The sequence below is a fragment of the Ursus maritimus genome, unplaced genomic scaffold, assembly GCF_017311325.1.
Source record: "Ursus maritimus isolate PB19 unplaced genomic scaffold, ASM1731132v1 scaffold_30, whole genome shotgun sequence".
In the NCBI taxonomy this organism is placed as follows: domain Eukaryota; kingdom Metazoa; phylum Chordata; class Mammalia; order Carnivora; family Ursidae; genus Ursus; species Ursus maritimus.
In genome coordinates, this window is record NW_024425564.1 from 15,557,261 (window position 1) to 15,577,249 (window position 19,989).

The window sequence follows — 19,989 nt, forward strand, 5'->3', positions numbered from 1 at the left end:
GCAACACCAGCAAGGCAGCTTTGTACTTAGGTCTCTTCTGCCTTCTAGTTTCCTAGATGGCCTGTTTTCCGCCGCAAGCGGGGCTGCACCCACACTGCTTCTGCACACCTCAGCACCGGCATAAGGCCGCCTCAACAAATACTCTGCAGACATTATTCTTCAAGAAAGGACAGCAGCTACCATGCTCCTGCCTCACTGCTAACTTATTAACAGGAACTTAGCTAACATTACCACCCTCTGGGAAAGCACTAAAAGATGCTTCTGTCTGACCCCTCTCCCCTCACTCCCTTGTATCCCCAAGAAGAGGTGTGTGTCTGATTGAGGGGATAGCTGCCTACCCCCCCCCAGGGCCAGCATGGACATCTTCCTCTCAGACCCTGCTTTCCTCTGGTCAGCAGCCGAATCCAAGCCACTGCAGGCCTGCTTTCTTGGTGCCCTGACTCGTGCATGTCTGTGCTTGACAGGGTACCTGGACGGATGAGGGGACCCAGACAGGAAAGAGTTTGCTATGTAAACCCACCCTCTCCACGTGCAGCTCTCAAACCTGGCTTGCACTGTCCAGTATGGGAGCTCCTCGTCACAGATGGCTATTTAGATTTAAATTAATTAAAATAAAACGAAAAGCCAGGTCCTCGAAGGCACTAGCCACATTTCAAGGGCTCAATGGCCTCATAGGGCTACACACTGGGTCAGCACAGCTAGAGAACATCATCATCACAGAAAGTTCCATTAGAATCCGCCGCTGGGAAGTATTCAAGTACTCATCATTTTGGTCCCTTTCTAACTCCGGTGTTTCTCATTGCTGCAGAATCCATAAGCGAGCCCCGAGACCCCCAGGCGTTGTGAAGGACCTGGAAGCGGGCGTGTCTGCGCGTGTGCGGAGCCGTGAGCATGGCTCAGTACAAGGGCACGATGCGCGAGGCCGGCCGAGCCATGCACCTGATCAAGAAGCGCGAAAAGCAGAAGGAGCAGATGGAGGTGCTGAAGCAGCGGATCGCCGAGGAGACCGTCATCAAGTCCAAGGTGGACAAGAGATTCTCGGCTCATTACGACGCCGTGGAGGCCGAGCTGAAGTCCAGCACGGTGGGCCTGGTGACCCTGAACGACATGAAGGCCAAGCAGGAGGCCCTGCTGAAGGAGCGGGAGATGCAGCTGGCCCAGAGGGAGCAGCTGGAGGAGCGGCGGCTGCAGCTGGAGGCGCTGCGGGAGAAGGAGCGCAAGCAGGAGCAGAAGCGCCAGATCTGCAGCCTGTCCTTCACGCTTGACGAGGGCGACGAGGGCGGCGAGGGCGACCGGGACGCGGACGCGGCGGCTGGGGAGCGGCCCCGGTCCGCGGGGGCGAGCAAGAGGAAGAAGAACCTGGGGAAGAATCCAGACGTGGACACGAGCTTCCTGCCCGACCGCGAGCGCGAGGAGGAGGAGAACCGGCTGCGGGAGCAGCTGCGGCAGGAGTGGGAGGCCAGGCGCGAGAAGGTGAAGCGCGAGGAGATGGAGGTGACGTTCAGCTACTGGGACGGCTCGGGGCACCGGCGCACGGTGCGCATCCCCAAGGGCGGCACGGTGCAGCAGTTCCTGAAGAAGGCGCTGCAGGGGCTGCGCAAGGACTTCCGCGAGCTGCGCGCGGCCGGCGTGGAGCAGCTCATGTACATCAAGGAGGACCTGATCCTGCCCCACTACCACACCTTCTACGACTTCATCGTCACCAAGGCCCGCGGCAAGAGCGGGCCGCTCTTCAGCTTCGACGTGCACGACGACGTGCGGCTGCTGAGCGACGCCACCATGGAGAAGGACGAGTCGCACGCGGGCAAGGTGGTGCTGCGCAGCTGGTACGAGAAGAACAAGCACATCTTCCCCGCCAGCCGCTGGGAGCCCTACGACCCCGAGAAGAAGTGGGACAAGTACACGATCCGATGACCCTCTTTCCGCTCCCCCGAGGCTCCCGGTCCTACCCCTCCCGGGTCCTGCAGAGCCCTGGCACGCGTCGCCTTCGCAGCCCCCTGGTGGCCTCCCGCCCGCCTCAGGGCAGCGACAACCAGCATAGGCAACTCTGTACCCTCTGTACCCGGATCTCTGTACCCTGTAACTTCCAGCTTAATTGGGTGACCTTAATTTCTTGCCCAAAATTTAATAAAGAGCCGAGGTTTCGCATTATTTTCGAGTGTGGGGGCGTTCTATTGCTGATGTTATTTTGGGGTGTTTGGTTGTTTGGGGGGTGGGTGGGTATTTTTAATGTTACTGTGTGGATTTATTAGGTGACTCTGTTGCGCTATGTTGAAACCATCACTGGGCACACCGTGGGACAGAATGAGAACAACGGGTGCATTTTTAACCTGGGTCAAAAAAGTGTTAGCAAGTAGTCACAAGCATGGACTTTGGAGCTAAACTGCCTGGGTTTGATTCCCAAGTCAGCTTCTTTACTTGCTGTGTAATTTGGGACAGATTAATTGAACCTCTGTGCCTCGGTTTCCTCTCCTGTAAGGAGGGATAAGAATAGCACCTCCTAAGATCCATGGGAAGATTAAATGAGTTAGTATGTGTAAAGCACTTAGAACTCAATAAATGTCTGCTGTTATTCTTCTGATGGTCTTGGTTAATTTATTTAAAGAACTGCTATGACCCATTTCAGAACCATGTGAGAACAAAGTTTGACCTGCCCATAACTTTTCCCAAGATCAGGGGAGGGGGGGTGGCTCACTAACTGGGGGGGCAGCCCCCTCTTGAGTGGCCCTTAGCTGGGTTGTTTAGCCCCAGGGGTTAAGGGTTGGTTAGTATAGCCCAGAGATGAGGATGACTGCTATGTCTTGCGCCTCAAGCTCCAATATGGCTCTGCGCATAAAGATCCTGTCAATATTTAAAATTTTGAGATTTTCTTCATGGTGTATTTCCTTGCGTTAATGTTGATTTTTAAAAAAATATTGTGTTGAAATATTTATCTTAAAATTTAATTTTTTTGAGAGCTGGGGTGGGGAGGGGCTGAGGGGGAGAGAGAGAGAGAGAGAGAGAGAGAGAGAGAGAGAGACTCCCAAGGAGGCTCCATGCTCAGTGCAGAGCCCAACACGGGGCTCAATCCCATGATCCCAAGATCATGACCTGAGCCAAAATCAAGAGTTAGAAGCGCAATTGACTGAGCCACGTAGGTACCCCTAAAATATTTAATTACTGAGCTTTGGGGTTTTTCCACCCCACTCCGACAATCTCTGTGTTTTAATTGTTGCATCGGGACCACTGATGTTCAAACCGATTGTTGATACAGTTGAATTAATGGCTACATATTTGTTATTATTTTCTATGTGTTGCCTCTATTTTTGTCTTCCACTCTTTTTCTGCATTTAATGGTTTTTAACTGAGCACTTTATATAATTCTATTTTCTCTCCTTTCTTGGCATATCAGTTATAGTTTTTTTTTAAACTTTTCTTAGTGGTTGCCCAGTTTGCAATACACATTTACAGCTAATACGAGTCTACTTTCAAATAACATTATATTGCTTCACAGGTAGTGGAGGTAATTTACAATAACTAAGCAATCCCAGTTCCCCCTTCCAGGCCCCTGTATCATTGCCATCACTCATGTAACTTATACACATATATATGATATATACATCATCAAACACACGGTTGCTATTATTTTGAACAAACTGTTACCTGTTAGATCAATTAAGAATAAGAGAAACAAAATATTTAATTTTACCTTCACTTATTCCTTCAACACTCTTCCTTTCTATATGTAGATCTGAGTTTCTGTCCTATAGCATTTTCCTTCTTTCTAAAGAACTTCTTTTAACATTTCTTACAAGGCATGTCTACTGGGAAACAAAAATTCCTCAATTTTTGTTTTGTCTGAGAAAATCTTTATTTCTTCTTCATTTTTGAAGGATAATTTTGCAGATTACAGAATTGTAGGGTGATGTGGGGTTTTTTTTTTCTCTCAACATTTTAAACATTTCACTCCACTCTTTTCTTGACTGCAGGGTTTCTGAGAATTAAGATGTAATTCTCTGTTCCTCTATAGATGAGGTGCTTTTTTTTCCCCTTTGGCTTGTTTTGGGATTTTTTTTTTATCTTTGATTTTCTGTATTTGAAAAATGATACACCTAGGGGGTATATACATATATATATATAAGGTTTATCCTTCTTGGTGTTCTTTGAGCTTTCTAGATCTGTGGTTTGGTGTCTGACATTAATTTAGAGAAATGTTCAGTCATTATTATTTTAAATATTTCTTCTGTTCCTTTCTTTTTTCTCCTTATGGTATTTCCCTTATGCACATGTTACAGCGTTTGTAGTTGTCCCACAGTCCTTGGCCATTCTATTATTTTCTCTTTTTTTCTTTATTCCCTTGATTTTCAGTTCTGGGGGTTTCTATTGAGATGACTTCAAGATCAAAGATTCTTTAGTCAGCCATGTCCAGTCTACTGAGTAAGCCCATCAAAGGCATTCTTCATTTTTGTTACAGTGTTTTTGATCTTTAGCATTTCTTTTGGGGTCTTTCTTAGGATTTCCCTCTCTCTGCTTACATTGCTTAATCTGTTTTCACATGCTGTTTACTTTATCTATTAGAGACCTTAGACTATTTAAATTCCCAGTTCCGATAATTCTAACAGCCCTGTCATATCTGGTTCTGATGCTTTCTCTGTCTCTTCAAATTGTGGTTTTGCCTTTTGGTATGGCTTGTCATTTTTTTCTTGAGAGCTAGACATGATATACCAGGTAAAAGTCGTTTGGTGAGACTGTGCCCCTGGACTGTGAACTTCAGAAGTGTTTCTCAGTTTTTCTCTCTCCCCCCTTAAGTGAAACAGGATGGCAAAAGTGGGCTGGAATTGGGTATTTCCTTTCTCTCAAGTCAATAAGCTCTGATAATATCCCAGCAAATTAGGCTCTAGTTAACTAGTTTCTTCTGAGGGCAGACCTTGTTAAGAACAGAGTGCTCTGTTGTATTCAAAATTGTTTCCTTTCTCCTCTCCTTGCAGGAAGCAGGAAGGAATTTTTCTCTAATATTTACTGTGGGGACCTGGTTGACCTCCTGAAGGTAAAACAAAAGTATGAGGTCCTTGTAGTTCTTAAGAGTTGACCACACTGAGCCTGAAGTAATTGTCAACTACAGTTCGGGTTTCTGTACACCAGCAAGATTCCTGCAGGGGTTTCTGCTCATGGGCTTCTGCTTTGGTTAGTTGGAATTCTTTTTATCTGTCTGTTTCTCTAGTTCTGGGGCAGCAGTCTCTTCTGTGACCTTACTTCTCCAATGGTTCCAATGAGAGTTGTTGATTTTTCAGTTTGTTTGACTTTTTACTTATTTATTAGGATGAAATGGAGATTTCTAAGCTCTTTACATGCCCAAACCAGAAACCAGGAGTACTCCTAGCCCTTCAATATTAGGAAGCATTGAGCATTCTAATAAGTTTGGCCTCTTGAAAAAGAGATCCTCTGCAGTCTTCTGATTTGTTTCAGTCAGGGTTGGTTTCTCTCCGTGGTCCGTGGCTGACATTCTGGAACCTCCCTTCACCATTATCCTGGAAATACCCTCTACCTGCCTTATATGTTAAATTCCATGTTTCCTATATCTTGGGTCTTCTTGTCTTCTTTCTGGATTTACTTTCTCTTTTTGACAAAGTACATTCTCCCATTGCTTGTTGATGAAGGATGTTTGAGAAGTATTTGTTTTTAGAGCTTGAATATTTATTTTTATTTCCTTATTATTTTTTTAAATAATCTTTTATTATGTTATGTTAGTCACCGTACAGTAAATCCTTAGTTTTTGATGTAGTGTTCCATGATTCATTGTTTGCGTATAACACCCAGTGCTCCATGCGATACATGCCCTTCTTACTACCCATCACCAGCCTATCCCAATCACCACACCCCCCTCCCCTCTGAAGCCCTCAGTTTGTTTCCCAGAGTCCATAGTTTCTCATGGTTCATTCCCTATTCTGTTTAGCCCCCCTTCATTCTTCCCTTCCTTCTCTTATCAATCTCCCTGCTATTTCTTATGTTCTATAAATGAGTGAAACCATATGATAACTGTCTTTCTCTGCTTGACTTACTTCACTTAGCATAATCTCCTCCAGTCCCGTCCATGTTGCTGCAAATGTTGGGTAATTGTTCTTTCTGATGGTTGAGTAATATTTCATTGTATATACGGATCACATCGTCTTAATCCATTCGTCTGTTGAAGGGCATCTCGGCTCCTTCCACAATTTAGCTATTGTGGACAATGCTGCTATGAACATTGGGGTGCATATGGCCCTTGTCTTCACTATGTCTGTATATTTGGGGTAAATACCCAGTAGTGCAATTGCTGGGTCATAAGGTAGCTCTATTTTTAACTTTTTAAGGGACCTCCACACTGTTTTCCAAAGTGGCTGTACCAACTTGCGTTCCCACGAACAGTGTAAGAGGGATCCCCTTTCTCCACATCCTCTCCAACATTTGCTGTTTCTTGCCTTGTCAATTTTTGCCATTCTAACTGGTGTAAGGTGGTATCTCAATGTAGTTTTGATTCAAATTTCCCTAATGGCTAATGATTTTGAACATTTTTTCATGTGTCTGTTAGCTGTTTGTACGTCTTCATTGGAAAAGTGTCTGTTCATATCTTCTGCCCATTTTATGATTTGATTATTTGTTTCTCGTGTATTGAGTTTGAGAAGTTCTTTGTAGATCTTGGATACCAGTCTTTTATCTGTAGTGTCATTTGCAAGTATCTTCTCCCATTCCGTGGGCTGCCTCTTAGTTTTTTGACTGTTTCCTTGGCTGCGCAGAACCTTTTTATCTTGATGAAGTCCCACAAGTTCATTTTTTCTTTTGTTTCTCTTGCCTTTGGAGTTGTGTCATGAAAGAAGTTGCTGTGGCCAATATCAAGAGGCTACAGCCTATGTTCTCCTCTAGGATTTTGATGGATTCCTGTCTCACATCGAGGTCTTTCATCCATTTGGAGTTTATCTTTGTGTATGGTGTGAGAGAGTGGTCAAGTTTCATTCTTTTGCATATAGCTGTCCAATTTTCCCAGCATCATTTATTGAAGAGACTGTCTTTTTTCCACTGGATGTTTTTTCCTGCTTTGTCAAAGATTAGTTGCCCAAAGAGCCGAGGGTCCGTTTCTGGGTTCTCTATTCTGTTCCATTGGTCTATGTGTCTGTTTTGTGCCAGTGCCATGCTGTCTTTGTGATCACAGCTTTGTAGTATAGCTTGAATCAGGCAACGTGATGCCCCAGCTTTGTTTTTCCTTTTCAACAATTCCTTGGTGATTCGGGGCCTTTTTTGGTTCCACACAAATTTAAGGGCTGTTTGTTCCAGTTCTTTGAAAAATGTCATTGGTATTTTGATCGGGATGGCATTGAAAGTATAGATTACTCTGGGTAGCATAGACATTTTAACTATGTTTATTCTTCCGATCCATGAGCATGGAATATTTTTCCATCTTTTTGTGTCTTCTTCAAGGTCTTTCAAGAGTGATCTGTAGTTTCTAGAATATAGATCCTTTGCATCTCTGGTTAAGTTAATTCTGAGATAACATATGCTTTTTGGTTCTATGGTAAATGGAAAGAGCTTGAATATTTAAAATTTTTCTTCATTTTACCCTACTACATGATTGAAAGTTTGGCAGATGGAACTCACTTTCTGTCAGAAGGAATTGTTCCATAGTCTCATAGTTTGCTTTCTTGATTATTCCATTTAATATATTTAGCAGAAGGTCAAGTGTAGGGGTAGTTACATAAAATCCAGGGCGACTATCCCAGACCCTCCGTGGGGGAATGGCTGAGACGAGGCTTCCTCCATTTTCTTGTCCCTCACTTCCTCTGTATGTTTCAAGATGCTCTGCTCCTGCCTGTCCAAAGAGGACTTCTCAAAGGAAGAAATCCCTCCTTTGTTGGGTCGTTTGATTTCCCAGTCCTCTCCCTGGCAAGTCTCCAGAGTAAGTCCTCTCCCTTTATTGTCCAAATCACTTTGTACTTGTTATATATTCTGTATTGTGCTATGCTTTCCCCCTTCATCTCCATGTATTCCCTTGTAAACTCCTTAAGCCCATGGGTCAAGTCTTTATGATTCCTGTCTCCCCAGAGTGACTAGACCACAAAAACTTTGTTTACTTGCCTTGGATGGAGATGAAATTTGTTCCAGGATGCAAGTGTACATGCACAGACATCAGCTGGCCCAAATCTTTCTGGATGGAATTCAAGACTGAAGTAGACAGAATGCATTATTTTGGAGGCTCCCATCCAAACAAATTTAGGAGAAAATTGTTACCTCCTTGAGTGGTACAAATGGTACAGAACACGAGAGACAACCCAACCCCCTTCTTCTGCTGCTGACCCCAAGCTAACACCATGGGGACACACTTGTCATTGCACCACCTCTAAGATAAAGTCTGTGTTCTGACTAAAGTGCTGCATTTCAACATCCTCTATTATTGGCCTATGTATTATTAGCCAACTGCCTATTATTCAGCCTGGAAAACCTTGTAGAAGACTATTCATAATGAGAGCTAACATTATGTGATTATGCTGGAAACTGTTCTAAGTACTTCAGCTATTTTAACTAATTTAATTTGTATGGGGATCCTATGAGACAGGTTGTTATTCCCATTTTACAGATGAGGAACAGAGAGACTTAAGTAATTTCTTCAAAGTTAAACATCAGTGAGAGCAGAGTTGGGCACTGCTGTGTTTCTTCCCTTTGCCAACTAGAAAGCACTTGATTTATTGTCACTTGCTTTTGGGGATAGACAACACGATCCTCACGCAATGAGGGCAAATATGCTTTTATGCAGGTTCAATGTGACGACCACTCAAACTTCTACATTTCCCTATAAAATCACACGGGAGAAAGCCAATGTACAAATAAGCTCTTGGGGATCATCACGCGATCTCCCATCTTCTTTGAACACCCTAATTGGTTGAGTCACTTAGGAAGGTGTTAATAAATGAACAGGAAAGAGCGTCAACTAGCTTGACACAAGCAGGTGCCAAGCAGGTATATTGATTTGAGAGCCATTACACGGATCTCAGGGTCAGGGTCTCATTTGTGTTTTTCATTATTTCTCAGAATGAGGGACCAGAGTTTCTGCATTCCTAACTGGAGGATTGCAGCAAGGAAAGACATTTCTTATGGATTCATATATTTTTGCCAGGTAAATATAATAATAAATGATATTAAGATGAAAAAGAAAAGCCAGATGAAGAAAAAACAATCCCATGCTGGAAATTTATAGACTTTTTGAATAGTAAGATATATTTATATTTATATTTGTGTGTATATATGTATCTGTGCATGTACATGGCGTGTGTGTGTGTGTGTGTGTGTGTGTGTGGTGTGCATGTGTGTATGTGTTTTTATTTGGATCTCCAACAGAGAAGAAATGCTCCTTCACGGGCCTCAGGGATCACAAGATACCGAGTGTATTTCATTAGGGCAGTGTTGAGTAGTAGTTATGGCTAATGAGCTAGAGAAGCTGAAGTCACTAGGAAGGCAATGGGATTTTAATCTCCACATGTGGGAGCCAGTTTCCAAGAGGGCCCCCAGTGATTTTTCCTTCTTGATTTCATACCCTTGTGTAACCAATAAGATTTTGATAAAATGACAGTGTGTAACATTTAAGACTGGGTTATAAGAGGCATTGTACCTTTTTTCCACTTACTCTTTTGAATAACTCACTCCAGGGGAGGCCAGCTATCACTTTGTGATATTTAGGCAGCTGTAGGAACAGGGCGACCTGGCAAAAAATAAAGAACCAAGGCCTTCTGCTAGCAGCCAGCAAAAACAGAGCATCCAACTTGGAGTCAGATCCTCCAGCCCCAGTCAAGCTTTCAGATGACTGCAGTCCAGACCAGCAACATGACTGATCTCATGAGAGATCCTGAGCCATATATAACTAATATAGATGTATCAAGACATATTTTATATACCATAAAATATACTCATTTAAAGTTCTGTGATTTTTAGTATATTCGTGGTTCTGTGCAAACATTACCACAATATGATTTTGGGACATTTTCATCACTCTCAAAACACACCCTGTACACATCACCCTCCTTCCTAGCCCTAAGCATTTACTAATTACCTTCTGTTTCTATAGATCTGCCTATTCTGGACATATCCTATCAATAGAGTTATACACAATGCAGTTTTTGTGTCTGATTTCTGTCACTTATCATAATATTTTCAAGATTTATCCATGCGGTAGCATGTATCAGTACTTCATTCCCTTTTATAGCCAAATAATATTGTAGTGCATGGGTACACTACATTTCCTTTATCTATTTATTGGACATTGATGGACATTTGGGTTGTTTTCATTTTCTGTTTTTTGTTTGTTTGTTTTTACTGTGATCATTTGTGTACAAATTTTTGTGTGGACATGTTTTCACTTCTCTTAGGTATGTACAGAGGAGCAGAATTACTGGATCTTATGGTGACTATATGTGTAAACTGTTGAGGAACTTCCAGGCTGTTTTCTAAAACAGCCACACCATTTTACGTTCCCATCAGTGATGTCTGAGGGTTTCAAATTCCCCCACATCCTCACCAACACTTATTATCATCTATCTTTCGGATTAAAGCCATTCTTTTAGGTGTGAAGTAGTATCTAGATTATATTGGTTATGACGTGCATTTCCTGGATGGCTTTTGATGTTGAACATCTTTTCCTATGCTTATTGGCTGCTTGTATATTTTCCATGGAAAATTTTCTATTCAGATCCTTGGCCCATTTGTAATGGGATTACTTATCTTTTTATTATTGAGTCTTAAGAATTCTTTACATATAATAATCCAAGTGCTATGTCAGGTATATGATTTGCCAGTATATTTTCCATTCTGTGGGTTGTCTTTGCACTTTACTGATAGTATTATTTGAGCACAAAGTTTTTAACTTTAATGTAGTTCAGTTTATCTACTTTTTTTATTTTGTTGCTGGTTCTTTTGATATCATATCTAAGAAACTGTTGCAGAATCCAGGCTTATATAATTCACTCCTGTTTTCCTTTGAGAGTTTTAGAGTTTCACCTCTTACATTTATGTCTTTTGATCCATTTTAAGTTAATTTTTATATATGGTTTGAGGTAAGGGTCCAAATTAATTATTTTGCATGTGGCTATCTAGTCCTAGCACCATCTGTTGAAAAAGCTGTTCTTTCCCCCATAGTCTTGGCACTCAAATGACATAAATCGGTTGAGTATAGACACATGGACATATATCTGGACTCTCAAGTCTATTCCGTTCATCTATGTGTCTGTTGTTATGCCAATACTACTCTGTCTTGGTTACTGTTGCTTTTAGATAGTTTTGAAATAGGGAAGGACGTGTCCTCCAACTTTTTCTTCTTTTTCAAAGCAATCATTTTCTCAGTTTTTAGTTTACCTGGGAGTGTCTTTATTTCACTTTTATTTTTAAAAGATAGTTTTGCTGATCATAAGCTTCTTGATTCACAGGTTGGTTGGTTTTTCCATCATATTGGTTATGGTCTTTGGCCTTCCTTATTTTTTTTTTTTAAGATTTTATTTATTTGCCAGAGAGAGACACAGCAAGAGAGGGAACACAGGCAGGTGGGGCAGGAGAAGGAGAAGTAGGCTTTCCGCTGAGCAGGGGGCCCCCTCCCTTATTTTTGATGAGAAGTCAACTTATTGAGGATTCAGTCAGTCTTATTAGTGTTCCCTTGCGTATGATGAGTCACTTTTCTCTTATGGCTTTGAAGACTGTCTCTTTATTGTTGGCTTTCAGCACTTTGACTATGATGTGTCTGGGTGTGGCTCTGTGCTTTAATACTACAGAGAAATAACTGAGCTCCTTGTATGTGTAGATTAATTCTTTTCAGCAAATTTTGAAGTTTCCAACCATTATTTCTCTTAATATTTTTTTCAGTTCCTTTCTCACTATCTTCTCCTTCTGGTACACCCAGTATGCATATGTTGATGTTGCTTAAAGATGTCCTATATTTCTCTGAGGCTCAGTTTCTTTCTTTTTTTTATCATTTTTTTTCTCTTTTTTCCTACTGCATAATCTCCATCTCTCTGCCAGTTTGCTTATTCTTTCTTCTACCAACTCATACCTGTAGTTAAGTCCTCTACTGAGATTTTCATTTCAGTTATTATATTTTCAACTCTAGAATTTCCATTTGGTTCTATTTTATAATTTATATCTCTTTTTTTATATTTTCTATTTGTTGAGACATCATCATCACACCTTCCTTTAGTTCTTTAGACATGCACTCCTTTAGTTCTTTGAATATATTTATAATAGCTGCTTTGAAGTTTTTGTCTGCTATGCCCAAAATCTAGACCCATTAAAGGTAATTTCTGTTGTCTGCTTTTCTTCCTGTGCGTTGGTCACACTTTCCTATTTCTTTGCATGTCCTCATATTTTTTGTTGAAAACTGGACATTTTAGATAATATGTTGTAGCAACTAGGGATACTGTTTTTCTCCCTTCTGAGGACTGTTGCTGTTGGTGTTTGCTTAGTGAGTTGGCTTGGACAGTTCAGTAAATCTATTTTCCCTGCACTGTGCAGCCTCTGACATCTGTGCTCAAACTTTTCCCCCTCAATTTTATCTTTAAGCCTAGTTTCCTACCAGTCACCCCTGGGTCAGCATAGGTTATCAGTGAGTCTCTGATGGGTCAGAGGTTGTAATTAATCCCCCAAACCAATGATTTTCACTTGTTACCATGGGGTCTGTGTGTGGCTTGGAGACTGCTTTCACTTCAGGGCGTTTATAGGTTGCTCCATTTTCAACCAGGGACTAGTGCAGAATTTCTGTTTCCATTTACTATTTGAAGGACTCAGCCTTGGGCACACACGGAGTTCCCGATCACCAGGGGTGACTGCAGATTCAGCTGAGCTCCATCTGACTGTCTCTTTCCATGACCTCCTCATTAAGCTTCTGGCTAGTCTGCCTCTATATGTATCATACCAAGTTGTTAGCCTCCACTAATTGCTGGTTCATTGCCCCATTGTTTTCACTAATGACTGGGGCATAAATTGTTCCACAGTCTGATCCAGTGAAAGTAGAACCCCTTAGCAGGGTCAAGGTATTGCCAGTCTTAAGGCTTGCTCCAACATTTTTCCTGGGCAGAATCTCTGTGCTTTGGATGAAGTCAGGGAGGTGGGGAGATAGGGAACTCACTCTTTACGAGCTGCACCATCCTTACCAAGCAGGAGCTGTGTGTGGGGAAGGTAGGAACAGGTGCCATCAGCAAGCTACCACAGCCCAGAGGTGAGGTTTGGGGGTTGGAGTGGGAGATGGGATTTGCCAGTATTCACCAGCTGCCAAATCTGTCTGCAATAGCTCTTCCACCCCAGGAATGTGATCTTGTATCTCCTCCATCAAAATGTGATGTTTATTTCCCCACCTCCTTGGGTGGCTGGCGGGCCCTGTGTCTGCTTTGACTAGTGCAATATTGGGGAAATAATGCTGTTCCCGTGGATGGAGTTTAAACCGGCCTCACATCTTCTCTTCCTGCCTCTCACGATACTTGCTCCCAAGACACACATAAGATCTAGCTGTCACGCTGTGAGAAGCCAATCTTCGTGCAGAGGCCATGTCGAGGTGCTTCAGTTGGTACTCTAAACCGAGCTTCCAGCCTATAGCAAGCATCAACTGCCAGCCGTGTGAGTGACCCATCTTGGATGTTCCAGCCCAAATGAGGTCCCAAATGACATCAACCCCCACAGATAGCATGCCCAGGAGAACCACCCAGGTAAGCCCAATAGAGCCACAGAATCATCAAAGGTAATAAAATAGCTGTTGAATATTGTTGTTTTAAGCCATGAAGTTTGGCTCAGTGTGTTCACCAATCTGGAAGTCCCCAAACCCCATTATTCAGGGGTTTTCATGGATGTTTCATTACATAAGCATGATCGATGAAATCACTGGCCATTGGTGATTGAAATCTATAGCCCTTCTTCTCTCTCCAAAGGTCAGAGAGTAGAGATGAAAGTTTTAACCCTCTAATCACATGGTTGGTTCCTCTGGCTGCCAGCCTGCATCCTAAAGCTTCTAGAGGACCACCAAGAGTCACCTCATTAACATAAAATCAGGTGTAGTCTAAGGGACTCATTATGAATAACATACACTCTGATTACTCAGGAAATTCCAAAGATCTCAGGAGCTCTGTGCTCCAGGGACAAAGACCAAATGTATATTTTTTTCTTATACCACAGCCCTATATAAGTAACATCTACCTAATAATCAGTAACTTCCAAACTTTTTGGCCATGACCCTGAAATACATCCTACATCCTAACCAAGTATGCAAACACCGCAGACATATATACGTAGGGCCATATATAACACATATGTAGCATATATAAAACCAAAGTTTTACTCAATTTCTAGGAAATCATATTCACCCTCATTATATGCAATATACTCTGATATTTTCAATTCAGTTCAATTCATTCATGTTCCTTTCTGTTTCTCCTTCTTCCTTTTTCTTTCAAATGCTGACTCCAATGCATGAAATGGCTTTCTTGACCCACTAATGTGTCTTAAGCCATAGTCTGAAAGATACTGTGCTCTCAATAGCCAAGACTTGCTATATCTCTAGATCTCTGAGACTTTAAGGAGAAGAGGGAGAAACAAAGACACACTTTGCCAAGGGGAGTCACCTCCTGGACCAGCAGGAAAAGAGACAAATATGCAGAGTAAGAGAACAGAGACCAGTGAGTGTCAACATAAAGAAGAATGAGAACAAGTGATAGACGCCAGAGGAAAGACGTACAGACAGCTCTCCCTCTTGAAACTACTGAACACGTGTTTTTCCACCAGTCACTTATTTCAGAAACCCAAATTGGTGCCCTAGGACCCTCGTAGCCCCATACCTGCCCTCAAGCTTGTACTTGAGTCTTTGTGTCCCATTCTGCCAATTGCTCCTCTGCTCTGAGCCTTCGGACTAGTCCTTGAAAAGGCTGACTTCACAGAGTCTGAGTGACCTCATCACCAGACACCAATAGCCAGTAGGCTGACCACTATAGAATCTCTTCCAGAGCTGTGAACATAGTCAGAAAGGGAGTCCTAGCCCAGCACTGGAAAAGGGATTCTGGCTAGAAGAACCAAGTATGTCCCAGAAAGGATGGCAAAGGGCTTTGTTCTTAGAGATGTCATACCCAGCCTCGTGAGTTTAAAGACAGATGTTCTTTGTGATTCTAGAGAAGCATATGGCTGTTTACGCTTTCTTTATTCTTCCCTGGGTTAAATTGCTATGGCATTGTCTCACTTCTTCTAATGGACCGTGTCTAACATCTGTGCAGTTACAAATGGGGCATGCTCATTTGTGGGTTTATGGAGCTTGAATAACCTCAAGTCTGCCAGGGACCTGCTGCCTCTTGCAGACAGAGGGAAGCAGGGGGCACTGCTGGAGGGTGAAGTAGGTCAGTTCACAGGGCAAGGGAAAGTAACGAAGCAACGGGTGTTAAGGACAAAAAGAATCCTAACTTAACTGTCCTGTAATATTGTTTAAGCTGGATTCATTTGCCCTCTCTAATGCTTGTATATGATATTTAAATGGCATTTATTGGGTTTTATTTTTTATATTATAAATGTAACATGCATATTATGGAGAACTTTTGAAATATAAAAGAGGAAACAAATCACTCATAATTGTGCCACTCAAGAAGACCAGTTACTGTTGTGATTTTTTTCTTTCATTCGTTTCATCCCAGGCATATGCATGCTTGAGATACATTTGAATCATTAAGCCATGTATGCAATTTTGTAATCTGCTTTTAAAACTTCCCATTATATTCTCCATGTTTTCTTCAAAAGCATCCCAAAGAATATATTTTTAAATTTTTTATTATGTTGTGTTAGTCACCATACAGTACATCCTTAGTTTTTGATGTAGTGTTCCATGATTCATTGTTTGCGTATAACACCCAGTGCTCCATGTGATATGTGCCCACCTTAATACCCATCACCGGCCTATCCCAATCACCACACCCCCCCTCCCCTCTGAAGCCCTCAGTTTGTTTCCCAGAGTCCATAGTTTCTCATGGTTCATTCCCTATTCTGTTTAGCCCCCCTTCATTCTTCCCTTCCTTCTCTTATCAATCTCCCTGCTATTTCTTATGTTCCAAAAATGAGTGAAACCATACGATAATTGTCTTTCTCTGCTTGACTTATTTCACTTAGCATAATCTCCTCCAGTCCCGTCCATGTTGCTGCAAATGTTGGGTAATCATTCTTTCTGATGGTTGAGTAATATTCCATTGTATGTATGGACCACACCTTCTTAATCCATTCTTCTGTTGAAGGGCATCTCGGCTCCTTCCACAATTTAGCTATTGTGGACAATGCTGCTATGAACATTGGGGTGCATATGCCCCTTCTTTTCACTACGTCTGTATCTTTGGGATACATACCCAGTAGTGCAATGGCTGGGTCATAGGGTAGCTCTATTTTTAACTTTTTAAGGGACCTCCACACTGTTTTCCAAAGTGGCTGTACCAACTTGCAATCCCACCAATAGTGTAAGAGGGTTCCCCTTTCTCCACATCCTCTCCAACATTTGTTGTTTCTTGCCTTGTCAATTTTTGCCATTTTAACTGGCATAAGATGGTATCTCATTGTGGTTTTGATTTGAATTTCCCTGATGGCTAATGATTTTGAACATTTTTTCATGTGTCTGTTAGCCATTTGTATCTCTTCATTGGAAAAGTGTCTGTTCATATCTTCTGCCCATTTTTTGATTTGATTATTTGTTTCTCGTAAACTTGACCACCCTCTCACACCATACACAAAGATAAACTCTAAATGGATGAAAGACCTCGATGTGAGACAGGAATCCATCAAAATCCTAGAGGAGAACATAGGCTGTAACCTCTTGACATTGGCCACAGCAACTTCTTTCATGACACAACTCCAAAGGCAAGAGAAACAAAGGAAAAAATGAACTTGTGGGACTTCATCAAGATAAAAAGCTTCTGCACTGCCAAGGAAACAGTCAAAAAAACTAAGAGGCAGCCCACGGAATGGGAGAAGATATTTGCAAATGACACTACAGATAAAAGACTGGTATCCAAGATCTATAAAGAACTTCCCACAGAATATTTTTATCTCAATTTCTCTTTCATTCTTATAGAAAAAAGTATGTGTGCTCCACTGATATATTCAAAGATAAGCAGATTTAGAACATGCAGTATTTTGGTGTTCTAGCTTTTTAAAATTAGTGTCCTCAGTAATGACAGGCCAAAGTAAAGAAAATACAGGCCTCTTTTATTTCTCTGCAATTGCTTTGAAATTAGGCTTTCTCTGTATGGCGGCAGCACCTCTCATGCATTCCTTCGTGGTAACTGAGATGTGCAATCGTAAATCCTGGGAAAGAGGCCTAGAACCCATTTTGAAGGATTAAAATCCTACTTTTTAAAAAGTTGAAGGTCTACTAATCTAAACACTGAATCTTTTAGAAGGGGGAGAGTAACAAAGTCTCTTTTCAAATCAAGTAATTATCAAGTTAAGTTTCTCTCTGGGACCATTAAAACACAGTTTGTAGTCCCCTAACCCTGAGGCACAGCCTTTTCAAACTTGCAGACAGAGGGCTCTAGAACCCTCCATAATTCCATAATGAAATGGAAATTCTTCTGAACTCGATGGATTTTACTGGGGGTGGGGGGAATATCTGATTTCAATTTAGGCATAGAAAGTGGGAGGGGGGAGGAAACTTTTAAAAAATTATAAAACTCTTCCCTGTCCCCACCCAGCTCCCTTTGTGCGCTTACAATACTGTTCTGATTTTTTTTAAAGAATTTAAACCGACTCCCCACCAAGTCACACCTCTTTTCCCAAGAGCCCATTAGAAGCCTAGTGTGGGGCCCAGACTTGATTCCCTCCACCTGCAGAGGACAGAGGGCCTCCCTGCTCAGAAATTGCACCGCTGGCTTCCTTCCTGTTAATGAGGCAATAAACTGCAAATGTCTCATTTATCATTTATTCTCTGCGTCCTCCCTATCAATCTAGCCACCTTTTCCAGCTACCCTTGAACGTAAAGCAGCTTTACTCCTGTCTCTCCGACATGAAGTTGACTTCAAATAAGAGAAAATAGACACTAAGTCCTCTGGGCCATTTTATGGCACCCATCAGAAAGCTGATGGGGGAGAATAAAACGCCATTCAAACGGGTCCTTTGTGTGGCTTCGAATGAGTGTGTTGAACAAGGCGGTACTTGGGCAGCTCCGGGGCCAGATAAGGTCCCACGAGATCAATTCCTTCCGTGTTTCTAGGGATGCCGAGGAACCCAGAGCCTGGGACTGCTTTTGAGAGCTGGTGCAGAGCACCATCCTCCGAGGATGTTCTTGTCTGATCAGGGCTGCAAGATACCAAGTCTTCCTCCCTCTGCTGGCACCTGAGGACTAGGCTATGGCGACAGTGCTGGGGCCTGAGCGACAAGGAGACGAGCTGGAAAAGGCTGTTTGCAGGGAGGAAAGGCAACCCAGAACCACCAACGTTCTGCACACAGGACCCTACCTGCTCGGAGTCACAGGGGACTCAGACGAGGACACGGCAGCCGGTCCTGGCAGAGTTCCCAAGCATTGCTTCCGAGAGAATAGTGACCCCAGGAATCTGTGTTTTCCTGCCAATGCTGACCTCGGGCTCAATCGGCCTCCGGGTCTCCACCACAACTGCATCCCCCGCTCTGTCAGCCACCAATCCAGCCACCAATCTACAACCTACAGATTTAAGAAATCTTTACCCAGGAGATAAGGGCATTGGTTTGGTTTGACACGATAGTTTAGTTTTGTCTTCTCAAGGAAGCTGTGATTTTCAAGACACCAGATCTGTAACTGTATCAACCATTTAATGTCACTGATGGAAGTCCCATGCTGTATGTTATGAAGTGACAGACAAGAGTTAAACACCTTGATCTTCCAAACCTACTTCCTTCCATCTTTGCACCATTGCTCCCTCCCCGAGCTACACTCCCTTGTGCCAAATATTAGGTGAGTCATTCTGGTCTGTGTTATTTCGTAGAGATTCAAATCTCCTCCACCTCCGTCTTCATACTGAAAGTCTGAAGAAGCCAAGATGAATCTCAATTTCAATTGTAAGTAACTAGGGGAAAAAAAAAAGGAAATGAGATCAAGCTTTAAAATTTTTCTCCAGACCAAAAAAAAAAAAAAAGCGTGTGTGTTTGTATTCTCTTTTTCCTGTCTCATTGTATATGATTTCACGTCACAAGAATTTCTGTTACAAGTCAGACCCACTTCTGCCTTTGAAAAAGGCACCACAATGCAGTTATAGAAAGGAAGGTATTTCATGTACGAGGCCAGAGTTGAGGGATGAACTGTGGCTCTTAAGCTTTGGTGAACATGGGTCACAAGAGCTTCTTAAAACTGTGAAGTCCTGCCGGATCTCCGCTCCGAGAGATTCAGCTCAGTACACCTCCAGGGGGTTCTGAAGCAAATGAGCAGAGGTGGGGGGAAGTCTCCGAGAAACACTGCAGAGTAAAGCAAAACACCTCTGGCTTTAGCAGCCTGTTGACCTTGGGCAGGACCAGAAGGTTGGGGGTGAAGAAGTGAAAGCCGTAAGTACAGACATCCTTTTAAAGATGTTTAGAAAGGGAAAGGAAGAAACTGAACAGTAGCTAGCGGTAGATGTGGGAAAGCGGGAAGATATTGTGTGTCCTTTTCTTTTCTTTTTAAAGAATGAAAGATTTAAGTGTATTTATGTGCTGAAATGAAAGTGAGAGAGGTTGAAAAAAAAAAAAACAGGAGAACAGAAGATGACCGGAATCTAGGCCCCAGAAGAGGGAGGAAGACCTCAGATCAGTGCCTCACCAGCATATGACCAGCCAGCGTTGCAGAGGAAGAAGGGAGTTTATCCTCTGAGTCAGGAGGCAATCCCAGTAATAACCTTCTGAGATGAGAGAAAATAGATGGACTTCTCAAGTTTCTCTATAACAGTGTTGCTTAGTAGTTTGAATTTACTTGAAGTGCTGAAATAGGGAGATAGGACTTACAGACAAAATGCATACCAAGGAGAGCTCTCATTGTCAAACCCCAAATGGTACTCT

General features: G+C 42.5%; 1 protein-coding gene across 1 annotated transcript; it reads left to right on the forward strand.

Moving 5' to 3' along the window:
• Positions 1 to 885: 885 nt before the first annotated feature.
• FAM50B (family with sequence similarity 50 member B) lies at positions 886 to 1,914 on the forward strand. The gene has a single exon (XM_008692853.2). It carries the CDS (start codon positions 892 to 894, stop codon positions 1,912 to 1,914), a length of 1,023 nt encoding a protein of 340 aa, XP_008691075.2. The 5' UTR covers positions 886 to 891.
• The last annotated feature ends 18,075 nt before the right edge of the window (positions 1,915 to 19,989 follow it).